Below are 24,448 nucleotides of genomic sequence, written 5' to 3'. Positions count from 1 at the left end.
GATTTTGAGACGCAGCTTCTGTCGTTCTTCGTTCTGAGCTGGGCCTCAAACTAGAAAGCCACGGAAAAACTATGGCTGTTGGGCTTATTTGACTTCAATGAGCCACTTTGAAGAGCTAATAAGAGCATGTTTGGGAGCTGCATTGACCCAAAGCCCTCCCATTCATGTACCAAAAGCTTTTTCACCAAACATAGGGTCCGTTTAATTTATGGTCAGGATCCAAATTGAAATCAGAATTGGAATCATATTGGATTCGTGGTGGAATTGGAGTCGGATTTCAATAGCTAGCTACTATTTGGTTCACTTGGAGGTGGAATTGGAATTCGTCAATTTTTTAGTTTTGTATTAGTTTATTAATATTGTATTTTCTTATTTTCTTATTATTTTAATAATTAATAATATCCAATTGGACTTCAAAAAAAATAGCTTTGGAACTAAATTTGCCTTAAAAAAAATCTCAAAATACTTTGAAGATGTAAAATTTTGAATCCAATCAATCACTCTTGGTTGTAAAGGTAATGGTCTCACTTGACTATTGAGTAGTGATTTGATTATTTTTTTTTAATTTAATATTTATGTATAATAATTAATGTATAAAATTTAAATTATAATGATAAGTTTGGATTTTTGTTATTGTTGTTGTTGGGTGGTTCAAAGAAAAAACAGATTTCATGGATGGACATTAGAACCGATCTTGATAGAGTGAGTATGTTCTAGGTTTTGCCTTATAACCAAACCAAATTGACCCATACATTCTCACGCCTAAACTTTGAAACTCTGGAATGAGAATCCTATTACAAAATGACTTGGAATGGTCATTTCCCATATGAAGGAATCCCATTCTATTAAAAATGAAAATTGGAATCTCATTCTAACCAAGCAAACGGTTGAAATCAAAATAGACCTTTCCAAACACCTATTCTAGGAAATCAAACAAACCCATAGTATTTTTAGGCTTGTAGTACTCGCTCTGCAAAGCCAGAAAGTGCTGCATTAAAGCCCTCCCAAACGGGCACTCAGGTACCGCTAATTTTTTACACTCCTTTTAGCAAAGTTTATGTGAAGTAAATATTAGGTCCACGCCATGGAATCTATGTTGCAAGCTTTAATTTTGAAAACCAGGGTTTAATCAAGTTGGATTTAAATGTGGTATTGAGTTTATGATTTCTGGGTCCACTATATTGAATACGCATGCACAATACAAAAATATTGAAATAATAATAATTAAAAAAAAATCTAATAAGTATAGAATAAATTCATGAACAAAAATGATGAATTAAAAGAAAAAATTATGAAATCACTAACTGGTACTCTCCCTTGATTGATTCATTCAATAATACAAACGTTGGAGGAAAGAAAGATGCAACACATGGGTCCCAAGAATAGAATCTAGGTATTGCAGAGTCAGAGATGGTTCAGAGAGGTAGTTCATGGAGTGTCTTGATAATGAATGGGAGAAAGACAGGACTTATATATAGATTGAACGGGTGTCATTTTGCCCTTTCCATTGATGCGAATGCGATGACCCGGTCAACAAAATGTTTCAAATAATAAGCCAGGTCTCAGGGTCTGGCGGTCTGCACTCTGCAGAGTGCAGATGAGGATAAGTCTGGGAGGTGGGCCATACAGGCTATTCCACCGAATGTAATAATAGCATACTTCAAAGCTCAAAGCAATACATAATTAAATGGGTATTCACAATTTAATTTGATTAAGATTCAGATATAATCAATTAAACGTATATATTTATTTTTCTTCTCTTTGTGGGGTTTTCATTTTTCACCTCCGGTAAGTGGTCACGTACCAATACAATTCCAAAGAAGATCGTATCGTCCATATCTATAGTCTCTTAAAAACCCACTCCAAGTTGCAAGCTAAAAGAGTGCTTTCAGTTTCGGTAAAAGTTCATACAAATATTGCGAAATCCCAATAATTATTGTTTAATCCAGTAATCTTCAAGTTCATATATGATATACATAATTTACGTCTCGGGACTCGGGAGGAGCAGACGTATTTTGACCAAGAAAAACTTCCATTGAATCATCTAGGACTACTAGGAGCTATATGAATTATTATTATTTTCACTTTTGCAGGTTCCAAAATAAAGGTAATGGGTTTTTCAAGTAAGGAGATCTTCCAGATGCACGGCTAAACGTGCTTTGAGCTCGGTGTAAGACGCAGATCTAAGGCTTCGGGGAGCTCACATCAGCTGGGCGCCATACAATGCCCCAAAACAAAAACACATCCTGACCTTATATTGAGAATATCTTCTGACAAGATGATGGATGATGTTTCTAATATAAGGTCGGGATATGCGAACGCCTCACAAGGGGCGCTGATGTGAACTCTACTCTATGAATCTAGTGTCAGAGTATTTTATTATTTTAATTAATTAAATGATCTAATGTTTGATCTTTGTCTATCTCATTATCATGGGCCTGTGCTCATCCATCCTTCGAGCCTAATAAATTTTTGTATGAGATGGCATGTTAGAGAATAAAAACTTATAAAATAACTTTACTTAAGCTTCTCGGCTGAATTAATAGATTGGATTTGGACTGGATTGGGTCTAGTCCATTTGTAAATGGACTCATATTGGACTGGATCGGGTTGGAACAAATCCAGTCCAGTTGGCACCTCTACACATAGTGAGGGAAGCAAGACAGATAATGAGATGCGAAGTATGGATAATTGGATATTGCAACCCAAAGAGAGAAAACGAAGGGACGGAGAGAGAGAGAGGTCCGAAATGCTGCCCACCTCATCTCAGATCAAGGAACGTAGATCTGGGTCTAGGTGGCAAAGATAGATCGAGGAGACAAAAAAGAACCAGATGAGTACTTTAAGACATGACGGAGGAAGACAAGCCTGGCAATATGAGAAAGATGTCAAAAGTTTCATTTTGAAAATTTAAAGAAGAATGATGGGCAAAATAGTCTTTTTAATCCTTCTATTAAAGAATACTGATGATAAGGAAGATTTAGTCAATTGTTAGAAACAATAGGGATACTTTAGGACAATACTAAAACAGTAAGGGTATGGTTAGTCAATTTCTTAAACCTTAGAGGTAGTTTAAGAAATTTGCCCTATTTTTTTTCCAAGGCTTAAAAAAATGGGTCAAAATTTGAAGAAGATTGCAACCGAGGTTTTAAAAACCGATTCGGAACTAGAACTATTCTGGTCACCGGTTTTCAGGTCTATAGTTCAATTGTCCCGTTCGAATGAAGGACTCTTCCAACTAAAAATTTAAAAATTAAAAATAATTACAATAAAAAAGCGGTCAAAAACTATTGAACGGATCAACAGTTCGACCACCCGATCAATGGATTGTTGACCAATTCAATAGTTTTTGGCCAAGGATCGGGTTGGGAGTAAAACAGAACCAGTTGCTTAGACGATTCCTGGGCCGAACGATTCAACCATCCATATCAACAATGGTTCAAAAACACTGATTGCAACAATAAATTCAAGGAACAACAAAACAGTTTGCAACCTTAAAAGATTGGACCTGCCTTATTAACCTATTGTACTAATGTGGTCATGTGGCTAATTAGAGCCTAAACCGAGTTTAGATATGCTCCTCAGTCTACAGGTGTAAATTGGGACATGATGGGTCAACACGGAACGACCCGCATGCTGCATGTGCATAGTGTGGGCCATGTCGTGTTAGTTTGCGGGCCAAATTGAACCGCGCTTCCCTCCCCTGGGATACTTTGGAGGGTCGGCCCGGTATAGCTCAAGCCCGCATGGGCCCATGCTGCAGACTAGGTTGGTCCATAGGCTAAGTCGTGGGTCAAGCCAAGTCTTTTTTTTCTTTTTGAAATTTTAACATAAATTAAAACAAAAAAAAAATAAAAAATATCTTAAAATTTTATTCTATGTGAATTTTGATATATACAATTGTGTATATATGCAATAATTAAAAAGATCTTAGAATTTTGATGTATACAATTGTTTTATATGGGCCGTGCTTTGTCAGCCCATGATCATGAAACCCAAGGCCCAGCACGGCTCGCAGTCCGTCGTGCTGTGCTACTGGCAGCATGGCCTGATTTACACATCTGCTCCTTAGAATGCATTGGGAGCATCTTCACATTAATAATAACATCTTATGCATGCGATAGATCTCTCAATGCACACTTAAGATGCTATATAAAATTGGTGTGAGGCGCATTCTATGAGAATCAAATCCAACCAACTGATTGGTAAGGTCTCCCGCTGATTGTAGAAGGGACTTGACGGTCAAATCCCGTCTGTATCTGGATTGGGGGATGGATTACCTCCCGTTGTCTAGCCCTTGCATTCGAGTCGAAACCATCTTTTGGATGCAAGAAGCCAGGAACTTCTGAATTGGAGCTGTTCGTCCTGTAAATTCACTTCGACCCCATACCTTGCATTCGAGTGTGCCTTAAATCGTAGATTCAAGGGCATCATTTAGCCATTTATGAAAAGGTCATAAGTTGAAAAGTTTCATAGGACAGTTAGAAACCATTCTATTTTTAGATTGAGGTTATGCAGAGAGAGAGAGATGTTGTAAATAATAACATTTAATATGGTGATTACTTGGCATTCCCATGTGTGCCTGTGCTTCACGGGGAAATAGGGAGAAACAGGGGAGAGAGGGGTCTGCCGCTGCAGTGGGGTGATGAAACAGGGGAAACAGGGAGAGAGAACAAAGGGGAAGAAGGAGAGAGAGAGGGCCGGAGGTGGAGGGGGCTATCGTTTTGCTGCTGGTAAGGGTAAAATTGGATTTTTAAAAAAAATATATCATACATGTGTACGAATTTTGATGGAAGTAAGGGTAGAGCTAATCGATTACAGTCACACATCTCTTAATTCATAATAGAGATAAAAAATTTTCTGTCTCCTCCGATGGAAATCAAACACGTCGTTCTTCTTAAAAAATTTCAAAATTAACGGAGTCCGGATATTAACGGTAGTCTGGACTCCAAAGACTTGTCAATTTTGGTTTAAGCGCCCTTTAGAATCCCACATTCCAAAATTTCTCTTCTCCGTATTCGTTCAGCATTCTTTTCCCTCTCCCACACAACAAAGTTCGCCCGCACTAACATCATCGCACACCGCCATTGCAATCGAGCCACCATTGTTCGTCCGCTGCAATAGCCGAAGTCTTTTTCAACCACCGCTCATTCCTCCACTGCAAGTTTCCGGAATATTTTCACCGCTCACTGCTGATGTTCAGAGCCATCGGTGATTCTTTCCACTACAACTCTCTATTTTGCCTTCTAAGACAGTTTCTATTAGAGTACCAATGAAACCTGATGATCGAAGAGAACAACGATGAACCTGATTATCAGAGAAGAGGAGGCTACCAAGTTTTCCCTTTTCTTTCTTTTCATTTTAGCGGCGCTTATTTTGGCTTGAAGCCGTTTCATCTATGTTTTTTCCAAGTTTTTTTTTCCTTTTTCCCTATATCTTCTTGTTTGGAAAAATTCCGCACTATAAAGGTGTTTTATTTCTTCTAAAATTCCTTGTAAATTAATTAGATGGAAGAAAAAAGTTATACGAGTCTCTCTCTGACTGTGCGACATATGAGTTGCAAGCATATACTGGTGATCCTAACACCGCTTGTTCGTATTGCATTCGGATTTTCCGTCCACGAGGCTTATGTCGTAGAAATCATTGTTAGTGCCGTTGACACTGGTGAATTCGGCGAGTGTAATGGGTGGTGCACCACCGCCCGCACACTTCAGTCCATTGCAGTCTCCGGTGATGCATTTACCCTTTCCCGTATTGTCAATGTTACATCTGGTGCGAGCCCAAAGACGACGAGACCATCCAAATGGTGCGATGAACTGTGTCGATACAGCGGGTGCCAAAAACAAGCCACTCTCTCTAAGGATGGCACCACCATTCACTTGGCATTACCTCTTGTTGCAAAGCCTTAAAGTCCAGATTAAAGGGTGGAATATTGCCAGAGAAATTAAGGATGTCAGTTAGAGTTTAGGAGTGTTTTTTTGTTTTTTTTTTTTGTAATAAAAGGATTATAGAGAAAAAGAAAGAGAAACAGATACAAGAAACCCAATTCCTTAACCATACGGTGAAGAGGAAGAAGAAAGGAGGAGGGAGTTCATTAAAGCAAAGAAACATTTTGCCAGGATTCCATTAACTTGATTTAATTAGGGTCTCTTCTCAATAGTCACCTCGGGCGAAAGGAGGGCCGAAGGAAGAAGAGATACAGCGGATGGGCGGTGGCCGGTGGTTGGTTGTAATGACAGTGAAGAGGAAGAAAGGAAGAGGGAGTTCATTAAAGCAAAGAAACATTTCGCCAAGATTCCATCAGCTTGTTTTAATTAGGATCTCTTCTCAACAGTCACCTTGGGCGAAAAGAGGGAGTTCATTACAGCGGAGGGACGATGGTTGGTTGTAGTGGCAGTGAAGAGGAAGAAGAAAAGAGGAGGGAATTCATTAAAATTGAGCGGGTTAATAAAATTTAATGTTTTTTTGGAGTCCGGACTGCCGTTTAAGTCTGGACTCTATTAAATTTGAGTTTTAGACAAATAGATGCCGTGGCAGTATTTTATTGGATGGGACAGAAAATTTTCTGTTGCTAGGGGACAGACGATCAGCTATTATTAGAGATGTGTAAATCCAAAATTCACGACGGGTAGGGGAGTGGGTAGGAAAAGAGAATAGAAAATCCCGAGTGTTTTCTTTCTAAGTAACTTTGGCTATCAAGTATCAACAGGCGCGCTCTCTCTCTCTCTCTCTCGCTCGCTCGCTCGCTCGCTCTCGCTCTCGCTCTCCCTCTCTCTAAGGGACATATTAGTGCATACCAAACCAAATGCTCAAATGCTCTGAGTGCTACAGTTTTTCTCTCTCCACGTCACACGTTAGTTCATACAGTGACATGGGTTGAGCTACCATTGTTTGAAGTTGAGATGACGACGTACAACAAAAAATTGTTCAAGTTGAAGGGCTTTGAACAAGACCGTTGGGCGCTTTGGGGTTGTGTCTGGACTCTGGAGCCACAACACAATACAAAGCATTAACACCAAAATGGTGGGGTCTCGTGCTATCATTTCCATCTCGGTAAATAACGGTAGACAAAGAACCGTAGAGAAGGAAGTATCTCCACTCTCCAGGAGCTTCTAAGTTCTATCTATTTGCATGATGAAGAAGAATATGAGAATATGAGAGCGGGGATCCACCACTTCAGCTTTTACTGCACCGCTGCCATACGGATTACGGACCGACCTACCGTAATTTCATGCCATGGAAATGGACGCGTCTACTCTCTCTCTCTCGGATTCAAGCCCAAAGCTTCTCTTTTGTTTTTCACTCCCACTACCGACATTTACTTACATCTCTTTTGGACCGATCATAAAACCGGTTTTAATCAATGTCAATCCTGTTTTAAATTTTAATTAATGCGTCTGTCAGATTTCAGATTCAGACCAGTTATAAAACCGTTTTGGTCGTCATTGGGTCATGGCGGGATGGACGATTCAACCATCAGGATCAGGATCAGGAACGATCATCTAGTACTTTTTTAGATTTTATACTGAACACCATACTGCTGAGTGATGGATGATGATACGTGAAACTGAAGTTCTCTTAGCTCCATTTATTCCACCATTAAAGAAGCACAAAGCTTTTAATTTCTTATAAATGATGAGATCTGTTTACTTTGACGATGCTTATAGGAAGAGAGGGATGGCTGTCCTACCTAGCTTGCATTTGCATATGTTTTGATTTACATGGATTTTGACTTGAGTCACAGAAAGCTGAAAAGGCCATTAGCCATGGTTGGTAAAAAGGGGGGAGAGCCATTAGCCATTCCACCCATCCATCGATCATCTCCAATTAAAATCTTCTTCCTTCAAAACTATATATTACTGAAGTTTTACAAGTACTACAAGCTCTTCCTCCTCCTCCTCCTCAACTAGCTAGGCTTAGACTAAAAGCTTCAATTAATTCCAGCTTTATGTGCACTTTGTGTACTGTAATTAAACTCCTAGTAGTGTCAACACAGTACAGTACAGTACAGTACACCCATAAAAGCTAAATCTTATTTATTAAAAGAAAGAGTGAGATCCAGAGAGAAAGAAATCACGAAAACCTATTGTATGGTCATGATCAAATTGTTGTGGTGGGCCATATATATACGTACTTACAGGATCTCAATTCAGACTTGAGAGATGGTGAGACACGTCAACTCACTGGCCAATCCCCACCCCCACCTTTAGCCTTCGGCTGGTTTGTTGGCACTCACTCCCATCGTCCCATGCATGCAGCAGCCACAGGCCCACAGGCCCACAGGGCACAGCCAGCAGGTCTCAAGACTCAAAGGCAAAATGACGTTACTAGTTCTCTTTCTGGCTCACACAACTTTGGTGCTCCGGTCGACCCAGACCGTTTGGTACGACCAGGTTCGATTGTCCGGCGTAGTAATCCGTTTCATCCGGTCTGGTTCCTTAATGCTTGATGAGTTAGAAGAAAATGATGAACCGTCACCGTCGTTGCAGTGCCTTGATGAGACTGATGCAGCCACTAACCAACCAAACCAACACAAGGCAAGATTGCAAGAAGCAGGTTCGGATTTCGGAAGGAAGGGCAATAGGGCATTATCCCACGTCAGAAGAAGACAAAACGTCAAAATATCCACGTGTTCAGTTCAGTTTTTTCCCCTACCCTTGTCAACTCAACATCTGTAAGAATTACGACTGACCTCATCCTCGTCATCAAACCCGATAGGAAGGAGCCAGGGGGCATTTTCGCCATTGTCACGTGTCACCGCCAAATTAGTGATTCCACGATTCCAGGTGAGCTGATGGGACCCACTATGATATAGCCGTTACAGGAGCGCACCGGAACGAAGACCTGAACTAGCCGTTTAACTTCCTACTTCATTTGTTTTAAAGACATGGAAGAGAAAACTAGCCGTTGGTCTCTACTCTCAACCAAGAATAATATGGTATGGCCTCTGAACCCTCCACCTGACTACTGTCTCCGATTTTGTCTCCCCAACAAAATAATAATAATAAAAATGAAAGATTCCTTTACTCCCCTCTCTCTCACACTCGCACTCTCACCCTCTATCTCTTCTCACTAACTAAGATATTTTCACTAAACTGAGATCTTCACATACCCCCTCCCCCCCTCTCTCCTCACAAGACCCACCTCTCACATTTCTCACCTGTTTCATTATTATCACCATCATCTCAACTAGATTGCAGAAATAAAAGCAAGCCAATTGGAGGGGCAGAGTGGATGAGCAAAACCAATTCTTCCCCAATCATTGGTTTCTACATTTCTGCTATTCTTTAGTGGCCATGGAGAACAGAAATCATCTCTTGGGTAGTTTTCACGTAGACCCATTTCATGTTCTGCGGCTACTTATGAGAAGAACAGCCGATCATTGCCGGATTTCAGATAAAAAGGAGAAATGGAAGAATCATTCCTTAGGCAAGAAACCATTTCGGCATGTTGCATTTCATAACGGGTTCTTCCTCTGTAACCACTTGTTCTTGCTCCTTCAACTACTGCTTTTCACCTGCCATTCGGTATCGAGCCAGCCGTGGGATGGGATAATCGTCACTCAAGCTGATTTTCAAGCTCTTCAAGCCTTCAAACGCGAATTGGTGGATCCTCTGGGAATCTTACGGAGCTGGAATGACAGTGGCTTCGGAGCTTGTTCAGGAGGATGGGCAGGGATCAAGTGCGTTAAAGGCCAGGTTATAGCGATCCAGCTCCCATGGAAGGGATTGGGCGGCCATATCACAGAGAAGATCGCCCAACTTCAAGCTCTCAGAAAGCTTAGCCTGCACGACAACCTTATCACGGGCATGATTCCTACCTCTCTTGGGTTCCTCCCCAATCTGAGAGGTGTTTATCTCTTCAACAACCGACTTTCAGGTTCAATTCCTCCTTCGATCGGTTCCTGTCCATTGCTCCAGACTCTTGACGTTAGCAACAACTCGCTCACTGGAACAATCCCCACTAGTCTCGGGAACTCTACGAGGCTTTACAGGCTTAACCTCAGCTCCAACGCCTTTTCTGGTTCGATTCCTGTAAGTCTTACCCGCTCCCCTTCTCTCACCTTCTTTGCTCTTCAGTACAATAACCTCTCTGGCTCTATTCCTGATACCTGGGGTGGAACAGAGAGCTATCAGCTCCAGTTCTTGACCCTTGATCACAACTTCATTTCTGGAAGGATTCCCGTCTCTCTGAGCAAACTGGATAAGCTTGAAGAGATATCTCTGAGTCATAACCAGATCAACGGAACCATACCCGACGAAATTGGAAATCTTTCTAGGCTTCGAACATTAGATTTATCTAACAATGCCATCAGTGGAAGCTTTCCCGCCAGTCTTTTCAACCTTTCCTCCCTTGTTCTCTTGAACCTCGAGGGAAATCGCCTTGAGGACCAGATTCCGGACGCCGTGGACAGACTAAAAAATCTCTCTGTCCTTGACCTGAAGAGAAATCAATTCAAAGGAAATATCCCGGATGCTCTGGGCAAAATCTCCAGCCTGACTCAACTAGATTTATCCCAAAATGGGTTTAGTGGAAATATCCCAGTTTCACTCGCCAATCTACCGAACCTAAGTTCCTTCAACGTGTCTTATAACAACCTCTCTGGTTCCGTTCCCTCTCTCCTATCGGAAAAATTCAATCCCAGCTCTTTTATCGGGAACCTTCAACTATGCGGGTACAGCATTTCGACTCCTTGTCCTTCCTCCTCTTCGCCATCTCCATCACCAGAGATTACGAAACCAAGCCGCCGCAAACTGACCACCAAAGACATAATTCTCATAGCCACCGGGGGCCTCCTCGTGGTTTCACTTTTGCTGTGCTGTATTCTGCTCTGCTTTTTGATCAGGAAAAGAGCTACTTCAAGGGAGAAGAAGAATGGCGCAGCTAGAAGGGCTGTCGCCACAAGAGGCGAAAAGGGAGCGACTGCTGCTGGAACCGAAGTTGAATCCGGCGGTGAGGCAGGAGGGAAGCTAGTCCACTTTGATGGGCCATTGGCTTTCACTGCAGACGATCTCTTGTGTGCAACTGCAGAGATAATGGGGAAGAGTACATACGGGACAGTGTATAAGGCGACATTGGAAGATGGGAATCAAGTAGCGGTAAAGAGGCTGAGGGAGAAAATTGCCAAGACTCAGAGGGAGTTCGAGGTCGAGGTTAACACCCTGGGCAAGATTCGTCACCCCAATCTCTTGGCACTGAGGGCATACTATTTGGGACCAAAAGGAGAAAAGCTTCTTGTCTTTGATTTCATGCCTAAAGGGAGTCTTGCCGCCTTCCTCCATGGTAAGTTGATTCAACTAACTGTAGATGGCTCCTCCCTTCTCAACTGAAAGGGGGAGGGGGGGAAGGAGCTCTTTGACTCTCTACAAGAGATTACATATCCAGTCGATACTGATCGTTATATTATGATGTATGTTGCAGCTCGAGGGCCTGATACCCCCATCGATTGGCCGACAAGGATGAAAATAGCGATGGGCACAACGCGAGGCTTGTGCTACCTTCACACCCATGAGAACATAATACATGGGAACCTGACCTCCGGCAACATCCTGCTCGACGAGCAAACCAATGCCAAGATTGCGGATTTCGGTCTCTCTCGGCTCATGACCGCTGCTGCCAATTCCAATGTGATAGCCACTGCTGGTGCACTGGGCTACCGTGCACCGGAGCTCTCAAAGCTCAAGAAAGCCAGCACAAAAACAGATGTATACAGTCTCGGTGTCATCATACTAGAGCTCCTTACTGGGAAATCCCCAGGTGAAGCGATGAATGGTGTGGACTTGCCTCAATGGGTGGCCTCGATCGTTAAGGAAGAGTGGACCAACGAAGTTTTCGATCTGGAACTAATGAGGGACGCATCCACCACGGGTGATGAGTTGCTCAACACATTGAAGTTGGCTCTACATTGTGTGGATCCCTCACCGGCAGCAAGGCCAGAAGTTCAGCAAGTTCTCCAGCAGCTGGAAGAGATCAAGCCCGAACTTGCTGCCAGCTCCGCTGAGGATGTTACTGGAGTTCCATCAACAACTGAATAACCTAAAATTGCTGTCTTCACTTCGCCATATGGGGCCCATGGGGGGTGGGTTCTGGAGTGAAAAAGAAAGGGAAACCGAAATTCTTTTATTACTTGATTTTTTTTTTTATTTGCCCATATGAGCTTTATTAAGTGACTGTAAATAGTAGCTTATTTTAGTTTACTAAACAGTAGTAGTACGATGTCATCATTTTGCCTAGGTTTGATTGTAATTGATTCTTTTTCCTATTGCTATTTGTAGGAATAATCAAGCATTGATAGCTTTTTGAGACTACATTAATATTATTAGTTATTTGATAATAAAGAGGATAGGCCTACTCTGTTTTGCAATGCAAGATGAGCTTTTTTTAAGTTACATGCTGAGAAGATCTGGTCCACACACTGCCACTTCTAAAAAAACTCAGCCTGGGTTGGCTCATCTTCAATCAATAGCAGCAGCTACTAGAAAATAGCTCATCTTCATAGTCAGTTCCAAGGCAGATACCAGTTACAGATATTCTGCCTAGCCATCCCTGATCCAAATCACCCAAGTCAAATGTCACTGTAAACAGTTGCTTGACCCCTTGTATGCATGCAACTGAGTATTCCGCCAGACTTACGTGTGTGCCTTCTGAGGAAAAGGATGAAGGGAGGAGAAAGTGAATTTAGCATTTCACTTCGCCACAACTCAAGACACAAACAGTGTTGCACGATGCTAAATTGCTTTTTTTTTCTTCCCATATCAATCAACGTTCACCTATCAAAAAATAATCAGTACAAGCCGAAAGTTGAAACCCACTGGGCGTTCAGCAACTATACGAAATGATCTTTTTACATTTGAAAGCAAACAACATATTAGCATTATGACAAATTTGACAATTGAATTCATCTTGCAACGTCAATTTTAGGCGATGAAATCAAACGAATTATTTCAAGAAAAAGCTACTAAAGAATATTTGGTTTGTTTGCACGCCATCAACCCTACATTATGCTTTGAATGTTGAACATTATTAGCGTTAGGCTATCCTCCCCAATCAAATTGGATTCTCCTCCTTCCATCCAAAAATCCCGATGCCTTGGTACAGACTTTGGTTTAGAAATAAGAATAATAATTTAAAGTTAAATATCTGATTCGTAATTCAAAACGATGCTGCTCCATTTTGTGGCAGATATAGTCTACTCTAATGACACACAGACCTTTTGTGGCCATGAATTCCATGTGGGTTTATGAGTTTGTGAACTTGTGACGGAGGTCCTTGAGCTTGATCAAGCTCAAGTGCTCAACTACCAAATCAACTTGAATGGCAGATGTTTGATTTCTTGAGTTCAAACACAACACAAAAATAATCAGTCTCATTAGGTGCTGCATGTGAATGAAAGACATTTGGTTATACCCAGCCAGAGCTACCTGCAATTTTTGTAGCATTGAGAAGCAGCATTTTATGGTTAGACAAGGCAATAACTTTTGTAGCAGAACCAATAAAAACTAAAAAAGGACGACAAATCTTTGTCATATCCGCCACCAGGTCCCTGTCCTCGTTAGAGAGCGTTCATAAGCAACATTTCATAGTTGCACCAGGCAACTACGTCGGTAGCAGATCCAAGAAAAGTTCGACAAATTTCAAGATAATTCTACCAAGTACTCTCCTTTATTACAATGGAGAATGAACGTGTCGTTATTTCCTAGTAATGTACACAAATGCAATAGAAGGGAGGAGGAAGACAGCAGATATTTAAAGGGGGGGCTAAATTTTACAATCAGATTTTAACTGCTCTCTTTCGTGTACCCACTTGTTTCTTCTGCAACATTTGCCCACACATTTGCTATTTTCTCTGCATATCCCACCTGTAAATAAATGAACATAACCCTACTTAAACACAGAAGATAGCCATAACAAAACTCCATTAAGAAAGAAAGAAGATAAACTGATCTGATTACAATTCAACTTTATCACCACGCAGAGAACATCACATGTGAAAGCTACGAAGCAGTTTAAATATGACGTATTTCTAGCTAAATAGCAAAGTGATAGCATATGATAATGTGTAGTATGCAAATGAATCAACAAAGTAAGCAGCATCACTCCCAGCTAGTTAGTACATGTCAAATTAATCCTAATGCTAGCTAACAGCCCATGCTTGGTATGGGTAAATGAAAAAATAAATTAAAAGATATAAAACAAAATGTGTTGTACTCCCTCATAATGCATCATGCACTATGCATCTGGTATTTGTACCATTTCAGATGGGTTTCACATAAAAATAAAAAAAGATAAAGATTAAAAATTAAAGGAATAGCAATAACAATGCATACGGCATACCTAGCAAGGGCAATAAAAAATAAAGAAAGATAAAATTGCAAACAAAAATTATATTGCATGCATTGTACCCCTTATAATGTCAATCTTATACCACAGATTATAATTGTCATTTCAGATGAAGCCCACATAAAAAAAAAAAAGAATGAAAGATTACAAATTTACAATGCAATACATAATGTTCTGATAATGTATACACCGCAATGGAACATTGTGCCATTAAAATGAGTGTTTGACCCAGCTAAGCTCTCTGGTAGGCCTACTTACAGACAAATCACATGCAATCTCTAAGTTCTCAAATAGTTAGCCAACTAACATGATCAACCGAAATGCAATCATGCATTGGATTTACTTAAATCCAGTCTTTTTTTTATTTTTAATAGTGTAACTTTATTGATTATGAAAAAGAATGTTATCTACGTACGGATTTGCCTTTTTGTTAGGCTAGTCTTCACTACCTAACCCTTCTTTTCATTTCATGTTTCACCATCGATTACCCCCCCCCAAAAAAAAAACAATTATTCTGTTCCCTTTTGACCCCTTGTCTTGCAACTGAATCATGTATTAGATGATCTTGGCACCAACTGAACTGTTGCTCCTGATTCTCTTATTAGGCTTCTTATCCTCCCTCTTAATGTATGCTTGTGATGTCATGAACCTTGACTATTTTTCCTTAACCACCTCCCACAATTCCAGAATCTCCTTCCATGCTATGTTTCTCATGTTTAGTCTTTTGCTCAGCCTTAGACCTTGCAGGAGTAGGACAGCCATCTATTCTTCTCTTATTTAACCCACTCATATTAGTTGACACAGTTCTAATCCTACACCAATGCATCTGAAGTGCTCTGCAATCCTCCACCAGAGGTATCCATTTTCTGTAGCACCTAAAGCCTCCCCTTCAACCCTGAATTCTCTCATCATGTTCCAAGAGAGACTGATGGCCACAGAATTGATGCATTCATCACGTCATTCTTCAACCCATCCACCAAAGGAGGGAAGATAATGTATCGATAGATGTTAGGTCAGCAGTTCTTTGTAACATTTGGGAGGAAAGCAACAAGAGAATATTCTGAGAAAGATCCGAAACCAAGGAAACCTTTATTGAGAACATTTTGATTAAGTTGTTCATTGGCTTAAAACATGGAGATCTTTGCACCATTCTTGACGGATGGCACTAAGAGGTTGGTATTGGGTGGCAAATTGGGTTCAGAAACGTAGCACTGAAAGGGAACTCCAAAGTTGTTGTGAGTTGGCTGAAAATTATCAGCCAAGTTCCATGGCAGTACAGACATCTTATGAGGGATGCTACATAACTGCTACTTATACATGGGTATACAGTTATACCAATAGCCTAGTTGATGCTCTGGCTAGGATAAGGGCAAACAGGGGAAGTAAGAGAACAATTTCGGGTCAACCTCTAATGTAGCATATTACAAAAACCTATTGATTTAACCAACCCAGACAACAGAACCATTGACCCATTCAGCAGGTTACTACTGGGTTTTTTATTTTTTATATTGATGATATCACGGGTTGACCCATTGATCCAAAGGGAAACAGTTCAACCTCGGATCCAGGTTTTGTAACACTAATGAAAACAGTTGATAATGTTAGGCTGACAGTCTAGCTTTAAGGTATTCCATCAGTAATCACACTGTACATATGCCATTCTTTCCCTACATCAATAAAGATGATTAGTTGTTGGTAATGAATAAAGATGATAAGTTATTGATAATGAATAAAGATGATCAATTACTCATATAAAAACAAAGGATCACATAAATTCAGCACCTACCACCTATTCTAGCTTTCTGTGCCATGGAACCTTAGTAAATAATAATATAACAACAACCACAACAACAATGATCATAACATTAAGGCAAAGGTTTATTTAACTCTTTTGCCACCATCCTAATTCTAATCCTAACGCAAGTTCATTTCTGGGGGAATGCATGTTTAACATATCCTGTATGATGTGCCTGCCCATCGATCTTGGGTCAAAAGGACTCTACAGTAAACCAATAAATGCCTTATTTTCCTATGAGAAGCAGAAATCCATTTGATCTGTGGCTTAAATCCCTGGGACTTTTAAAGATATTGTCTTTCATTGTTAGATCAAAGTTTTTGTAACCAGATGCTATGAAACCTTCTTATTCGTGTGGTTAAGATAACTCATTGAATACAGCGTGTCAGCATGACTTATGTCAGATCCCAACTTCCTTAAACAGATAAATTAGAAAAGGACAATGTGAAGGAAAAATACCTGATTAATTACAAACCCTTTCAGCATGCCCAAGAAGTCATTACGTCTTTCTCTGTCTAGCCTCTCAAGTTCATTTCGATTGTTTTCCTGCATTTTACAACATTTTAGATCATATTTCAAAGATTCCAGAAAGAACTACTCAGAAATAAATTAAAGAACAAAGATTAATTTTGCAGAAAGGTTGACTTCCAAATGAGGATGTTATGCTAAAATAAAATCAAAAAGTTGCCAAAAGATTGACTGTTAAATTAGGGTGTTAAGGTGAATGCTTTAACAAAATTTAAAGAGAATGTCAACAGAAATGGCACCATGCAAAATAAACAGTTGCTTTCAATGAATAACCAAAAAACTTAACGAGGTCCATTAACAGGATAGCAATATAGTGCTATCGCATGAACCAGGAAAATAGGCATTATTATATTCTAATTCTAGTTTCATACTCAAGCTGTGAACACAAGAAGAAAGTGCTATGAGCATGTAATCATGAATTAATAATGCCAGACATATACACACACAGAACCAAAACGCTATTTGCATGCTAGCATAAAGAAGGAATGATAGCTTAGGAAACATACCCTGTCCCCACACTAGCTTGATTAACATTGAGCCCTGAGAGTTCAAAAAGGCATCACATTTTACATCTAAATATCAACACAGGGAATTACTCCATTTTGGTAAATTGAAAGGAAACTACACTTTTCCTTATTAAATCCTCAACTACTAACTCTTGGGGAAAATCCTTTCCAGGAACTAAATTCGGTAACTCCCATTAAACCATCTCAAATCACAAGTATTCCATATCTCACAAGTTACTATGCAGAAATTTGTCAAAGAAAGGTCTCATTGTCTTCACTGTTTCATTGTCATAAACCACATGTGCAATAAAAATATAAACCTCAAGGCAGAACATCTATTTCCCCCCCATTAACTTCTTAACCTAGGAGACTATAGGGAAATAATAGTTCTGTTGAGTCATCGATACAACTTACTAAAGGATACAAGATGATTTTGAGGTGGAGATGGGGATAGGGGGAGAAAAGTATAGAAATTTGATGGAGTAACCATTCTTGATGAACTCAGGTTGGGCATAAAAACACTTCTCCAAGTGTTTGTCTCAGCATTGTCTCAGCATGTGAAGAGCAGTTCAATTGGGGTTCAAGAGCTAGATGTCCAGGGAATCAATATCCCAACAAGAACAGAACACCAGAGAAAGATATGTTACCAGTAGATGATTTCAACATACCAGTCCCACCAACCTAGAAGACACCCCCACCACCTAGAAGCAATCCTCTCAAACCAGGCTAAAAACAGAGAAAGCAAATCAAGGGTGCTCCAACTCTCACCTCCAGCTCCCATCCAAACAAAAAACCCAACACCATAGACAAACCCTTAAAGTCATAACAGCTTGAAAACATCCACCTTAATCACAAAGAACAAGATACTTCTATTATCCTAGAGGATGTGAACACATTAGAGACTCTTTCATACTCTACATCACCTTCCTCTACCAAAGCCTCTGCTTGACACTCCTCATAAACCCCTCGTTTTAATTCCAGAAAACCCAGCAAATCCGCTTTTTTCCATAAACCATAATTCAAAGATAAACTAGTAGGCAATCCATTTAATAGTTCTTTTTTGTCTCTCGCTTCCAATCTTTCTCATACACTACTGCACTTGATCAAAGTTAATACAACAGAAAATTCATCAAGCAGAAGCATTTCATCTGGCACTCTAGAAAGCTATCATTATACATAATTGTCACAGGCACTTTCAGTTCTTAATTGAGTCGAAATGCACCAAAATTTGCTTCACCAAGATGAGAAGATTTCCGCAAGGTGCTTGCATTTGGTGACTATGAGATACCCTTGATCAAGGCAACAGGCACCATCTCAGAAGTCTGCAATATTTATTGCGCTAAAATGTTATATTTGTCTAATAATTGCCAATATAATATTATCTTTAGCATGTCATATTTCATTATTTGTAGTCTCCACTTCCAATGGTTTTATTCTCTCTTTTTAAGATAATAACAGCCATTTCTTAGGAAACAGACTATTATAACAATTGAAGAGGACGAATACAATGGAAAGGATATGAGCAATTAAGGAATAAATGTAATTAGGGCATAATTAACATGGGTAATTCTCCATTTTTTCACTAAGCAGCTACAAGGTATATTCTGTTTCATTTTAATGAGCAACCAGTAGATATTATATTTAACATGAGCAGAGTAGCTATAAGCTCACAGCAAGCCAGCCATTTTTGTCTTGCCATAACTGTACAGTTAGATTGATATTTACCACTTTTCTTAAGCCTAGCAGGCAGTATCGTACAGTTCCATGAGCTGTTCTGTAACATATGTCTTATTAGTGGCTCAAAGAGCTAAACTGTCATAATATCCTCTCAGTAGCCATATATCGTATCACCCCAAGTGCATAAAACAATTCAATGGCCTTTGGCTTGCTGACAACAATTCGCTGTTGTAGTTTAATATTTTGTTCTTGGAAATATTCTATGCCATCAGGTATGCAAAAAGGATTGAATCCTGAACTTAATATTAAAAAAATATTAAAAAATAATAAAAAATAAAACTAAAAGAAACTTTAACCTCTATGAGTTTCTGTGCAGGGCCAAATTGCCCATCTTTCATTTGATAATTAACCAAATGCTTGGCCTTAATTGTGAACGAAAACTTGCAAAACAGGCAAAACTGCTCCATCCTGCTAGTGCAAGAGCATTTCTTATTTTAACAAATAACAATATTACATGACTTAGCACATCAACAATATGGCCACCTTAACATGCCTGTTAGAGATCATCAAGATTACCATGTGAATGAATGACAAAATTGTACTCATCACTTAAATGTGTTTCCCTAGCAAATCATAGTATATTATAAGCATTCAGGGGCTGTTTGAAAATGGATGAAGCCGCTGAACTGAATGACCAATTGCTTTGACTTTTAGTGGATAAAATAATTAACTAATAAAACATCTGAGGGTATAGTAATCAACCCAACTTCAGCTTCATCCATTAAGGAGCTTACAACCTCCTTAAAAACTTTTTCACTAAAAGGTAAAGCAATAAGACTTTCAGTTCATCCACTTCAGCTGACATCAACAGTTCCTGCATCAAGCCTACTCATCATTCTTATTCTCCATCATTGCTGGCTTAAAATGCACAAATAGCATTTGACAACCCATCATATTGGTTGTTACTCAAATGGGATTGATTACATGTAGAAAGCATCCTTAGAATTCATGCAGGTCAAAGTCTCATTGGAAGCTGAACGCAAGACATACATCCATGAAAGAAAGCACCCTAAAATAAAAGTCATCCCTAAGCTAACTTAAAGCATTCCATGGAGATGGTGCAAGACTTCCTATTTCTAGATGCGGCATATTCTCCACTCCTGGACTATATAAAACCAATGAGTTTATATTATCCTAAATAAATATATCTTTAACAAACTATTTGGGTATGAAATAACAATAGCATTTGAAAAATATTCCCAAAATAAGGATTCTTTTTCTTTATTTTAGATTAGCAACAGAAATTATTACATGTGAGTATTGGGAAATGTACACACATGGACGGCATATGAAGATGTTCTTCACATTTCATATCTAATTCCACTATAGATCAGTCCAGTTAAGTATATAATAGCATGCCATTATTTTAAATATAATTCCAATTCAAGACGTATTGATAACTACTTGAATTCTAAACAATGTACTATATATGTTTGTTCATGACAAATATATAGATATAATTATATTTATACATAATTACATACGAGCATTCGTAATAGATTCTAACTTTGTTACCAAAAAATGTCATTTTTGTTACATATAGAAAAGCATACAATATTTTCAATTCTTGAAACCAACCTGGACATGAACTTCTCTGTACCATATTAGTATAAATACATATGTATATATGCATGTATACTATGTATACATACATGTATAATTTTATAACGGATACATACAGAAAAATTGTCCTACACCATATTTTTCCCTATCTATATTTAATCTTTTGCTCTTTGCTTTTGATAATATTGAGCAAATATCAAAGCTGAAAGTACGTGCAAAACTTAAATTGCTACTCTGAAAATATAGCATCTCTAGAAAGAGGAACTGCAATTATGAGAGTAGCATTTGCCTTCATGACTCTGATTTCACTGACTACAAGTGAATTACATTATATTTCTGTACTGCAGAAGCATTGAACCATAGACCCTCCAAAATTATATATATAAACTAAAGTTTTTAAGTTATGGCACGGCATGTTACCAAAAATGTTATGACATTGTATAGTGATTTATGATAGACAAGATTTCAAACCAGATTTTAGTAGCCTTCCTTCTCTCTTAAAAGATTGATCAGTTTTCTTGGCACCAAGCAAGGTTTTATATATGTAAGACACAGGTTCTCTACATCATGGAAGGCTTCAAGTGTTTAACACCATTAAGTCATTTTTTTATCAACTACACCATTACTTTGGAATAATAATAACTGTCACCAAACAACACATTAGAGATCCTAACAACCTTTTACAGAAATTGCCAATAAACCAATAACCACAATAAAATAACAAAAAAAATAGCATCAGTTTCAGGTGCATTTTGAGAATATCAGGAATACACAAATTACCTTGATCCTTTCATATTCTCTAACTGCACAACTTTTAGCATCCTCAGTAACTTTTATAGTTTCTTTCAGCTCTTCTATTTTGCGAATCCTGGATCTGTCGCCACCGAATATTTTGGATGATGCAGTTTCAAGTTTTTCAGCCCTTGAATGCAAGGAAGACAGTTCTGATAGAAGAGTTTGTACTGTCAATAAAGCACTTGACCTATCTGAGAATGCACTGTGGACAGCTAGCATCAATCCAAGATATTCATGAAGTGTGTCCTGCAAGATACACAATTTGATTCAAGTATAACAAAAACAGCAATACCATACTGAAGCACAAAACCCTTGGACTAAAATCACCACTTTCATTCATCGCTAATAAGATGTTTCAGAAACTTGACAAGAGACTATGAATTAATATCTGTTGATTCAATTTTGAAATGCTTTCAAATACAGAGTATGAAATCAATTTTCTTATGAATTTAGAAATTTCTCAACTAACTTGATAAATCCACTAAAAGATATTTTGTACAGGAAATTCAGAATATTCAAACCTATAACTTGTCAAAAGGAAAAGAATATCCAAACCTTAATGCAACATCGGCTTACATTTTTAAGTTCAAACTTATAACTTCAATCAGTAACAAAAGGATTGTACTTTACCAAATACTTTACTGTCTGAGCATTTGATTCCCGATAGAATCTGCTTGCTTTAACTGCAGCTGTTGCCACGCGTTTCATATCAGCAGCTCGTATTCTTTGAGAATTGTTTACGGCCTCCTCCGTTTCAAATTTTGTTAGTTTAATAAATGCTAGACCCAATTCCCCCATTGTTTCTCCAATGTCCTGTTGGGCCTTGACAAGAGACTCAGCCTGCACAGCCAGAGTAAGGATACAACATCCTGGTGAAAACCAACTTTCCAAGGGTTCCAAATTTAAAAATAAAAATAAAAAAAATAGTGAAAAGAAAACCAAATAAATATGAAAAACATACAAGTCAAACTACCTGCTGAGATGCATTGCTGAGCTGCTGCTCGAGATCCTGCAACTTCTCCTTCTTCTCTAGAAACTCCTTATCTTCCTCGACTACTGGCGGCTTCGTGCCACCCCAATCATTGGCTACTGACTGCTTCAATTCCTTAAAGATCCTCAACAGGTCCCTTCCTCCTTTGGCGGGCTGCACAACCTCATGCGGAGCAACTACACTAGCAGATTCCCCAAACAACTGCTTTGGAAGCTTGACCGCACCATCAAGCATCCTGGAAGCCACATCGGTAGTCGTTGGCAATGGAAGTTTCCCCTGAACCTGTAAAAACACCCTAAGCTCCTCACTCTTCTTGATCACCGGATGTGCTGCCAATCGAGACAAATACTTCTCCAAGGCCACCCGCCTCTGCTCCACGAATTCCTGCTTCTGCATGACCTGACTCTCCACTACATTCTTATCCGGTCGCGGTGGAATAAAGAAACCTCTGTAAGACTCCGATAACCGATCGGACAATGTTACCACATCTTTGAAGCGCCTCCGCACGCTGAACTCCGATCCACCAAACTCGGGCATGTTAGTTCTCGTCGTGATCAGATACGTATAGTAAGTGTTTCCTCCAGGAACAAGCGAATTCGAGGTCTCCTGCTCTTTTACAGGATTTGACACCGAAATCTTGAAGTACTCAGAATTCGACGAAGCTGATCTCGATAGAACTCCGGATTTTCCTGAATCATAGATAGGGTTCTCGACTCCGTTCACCTCGCCATTCTTATCGCTGAACGGACTGAAGATGACATCTGCGTAAGATGGGGGTTCCAGGTACGAGTTCTCGGATATATTAGGGTTTCGATGGTCTCTGTTGTAAGATGGAGACGACAGCAGGGGGTCGTCGCTGTCTCCTATGCCGACGATTGGCGGCGACAATGGATGGTGAGTTTCAGAGACAGAGACAGAAGACATCGCGCTCCGGTAATCAGAGAAAGATTTTCCGTTCGAAGGCTCATCGAGAATGAGGCTCTCCATTTCCTCTCGAGATGCAAACAGCTGGGCTTCATCGAAGTCCTGGTTACCAGAACCCATCATCTTGTTCCGATTTTAAATTGAACAGTGAAATAACAGAATAGTTTGCAATAAAGGAAAGTGAAAAATTCTAAAGCGTCCTGAGCTTCATAGTGAAAAAAATCTAAGAAATAGAAGTGGATAGGAATTCTAATCCAGGAAATTGCAGAGGGCAATGAGAAACTCTGACTCATGCGTTTGCCATGGAGGCTATCTTGCGCCGGAATGGAAGAAAAGAGGAAGAAGGAAGGAAGACAAACAGGAAGAAATATCAGTGGTGGAGCTGCACGTGGCTTCGGGCATCAGAAATGAGCGATGGATCGGGAAATCGAAATAAGGGTATATAATAGTCTTTTTAACAACGAGACTGTATTTGGGACGTCGTGGGTTGGGGGCTGTTTTGGCCATTGGGCCGGGTTTTGTCTGATCAAGTGGCCAAATGACCTAGAGAACCATATGGTGGCAAAGATTGCTACGCCGTTGATCTCGCGATCAACGGTATATAGACCTAAAAATTTATTGAGTACCGGACAAACTTTTTCCGTTGTCCCAACTCCCAACTCCACTGCGAACTAGAAATACGTGGATGAGTGCACCGACGGTGCCAGAGGCCGTATTATCCATCTAATTTCGTACGTGGAGAAACGTTCAATAATATTTGGTGGTTGTTGATAGGGTGGGTTCTCAGTTCTCTGTTCACCCTAGAGAGAGAGGTTGTTGGGCCATGGGTGATGATGGACCATCAAAGACAAAGGTGTTTATTGTGGACCGGCGTTCAGTGTACGCGCGCATGTATTCAATGATGATATTTTTGCCCTCGCGAGTTAGGCTTCAGTCAAAGGCAAAGCCCGTTCGAGTAGCTCTCTTTGAGAATATCTCAATACTTGTGTGCTATATTTTATGACCTTAAATTCCCAAGGCAAGATTGGGAAAGGCTGTTAGAACGACGTGGGTATAGGTTTGCCTTATAAAAGCTAATCTCTACCCTGGCCCGTATCATAATATAATTAGTGGGGATTTGTGTGATGTATGGGATTTAGTTATTAAAAAAAAGAAAAAACAATCATAATTTATAATTAGAAAAGGAATACAATGGTGTTTAAAATAATTGATTTTTATTTTAATAATTTGTTATAGAAACCATTTAGTAATTTTGGATTAATTATATTA

The 24,448-nt window shown here is 39.5% G+C and overlaps 2 protein-coding genes across 2 annotated transcripts; one reads left to right on the top strand and one right to left on the bottom strand.

Annotated features, from left to right (window-relative positions):
* Positions 1 to 9,035: 9,035 nt before the first annotated feature.
* Positions 9,036 to 12,310, top strand: LOC104597259 (putative leucine-rich repeat receptor-like protein kinase IMK3). The gene is made up of 2 exons (XM_010258714.3): positions 9,036 to 11,283; positions 11,422 to 12,310. The coding sequence occupies exons 1-2, from the start codon at positions 9,297 to 9,299 to the stop codon at positions 12,033 to 12,035; spliced, it is 2,601 nt and encodes an 866-aa protein (XP_010257016.1). The 5' UTR covers positions 9,036 to 9,296; the 3' UTR covers positions 12,036 to 12,310.
* A 1,322-nt stretch (positions 12,311 to 13,632) lies between these two features.
* Positions 13,633 to 23,608, bottom strand: LOC104597261 (sorting nexin 2A-like). The gene is made up of 5 exons (XM_010258715.3): positions 22,238 to 23,608; positions 21,895 to 22,104; positions 21,250 to 21,510; positions 16,595 to 16,681; positions 13,633 to 13,859 (listed from the first exon to the last, which is right to left on the bottom strand). Exons 1-5 carry the CDS (start codon positions 23,300 to 23,302, stop codon positions 13,779 to 13,781), a joined length of 1,704 nt encoding a protein of 567 aa, XP_010257017.1. The 5' UTR covers positions 23,303 to 23,608; the 3' UTR covers positions 13,633 to 13,778.
* Positions 23,609 to 24,448: the final 840 nt, after the last annotated feature.

This window comes from Nelumbo nucifera, chromosome 2, assembly GCF_055504915.1.
Source record: "Nelumbo nucifera cultivar China Antique chromosome 2, China Antique-T2T, whole genome shotgun sequence".
Lineage (NCBI taxonomy): Eukaryota > Viridiplantae > Streptophyta > Magnoliopsida > Proteales > Nelumbonaceae > Nelumbo > Nelumbo nucifera.
Note: the sequence above shows the minus strand (reverse complement) of the source record. Positions and strands in the feature narration are given on the sequence as shown.

What these genes read in the sequence shown, in the direction of transcription:
- LOC104597259 (XM_010258714.3), top strand. Translation starts at nt 9,297, where the DNA reads ATGGAGAACAGAAATCATCTCTTGGGTAGTTTTCACGTAGACCCATTT. An exon ending in TCTTGCCGCCTTCCTCCATG is followed by an intron (nt 11,284 to 11,421) that starts GTAAGTTGATTC and finishes TGTATGTTGCAG; the next exon opens with CTCGAGGGCCTGATACCCCC.
- LOC104597261 (XM_010258715.3), bottom strand. Translation starts at nt 23,302, where the DNA reads ATGATGGGTTCTGGTAACCAGGACTTCGATGAAGCCCAGCTGTTTGCA. An exon ending in TCAGCAATGCATCTCAGCAG is followed by an intron (nt 22,105 to 22,237) that starts GTAGTTTGACTT and finishes CTGGCTGTGCAG; the next exon opens with GCTGAGTCTCTTGTCAAGGC. An exon ending in GAGAATATGAAAGGATCAAG is followed by an intron (nt 16,682 to 21,249) that starts GTAATTTGTGTA and finishes TGTAAAATGCAG; the next exon opens with GAAAACAATCGAAATGAACT.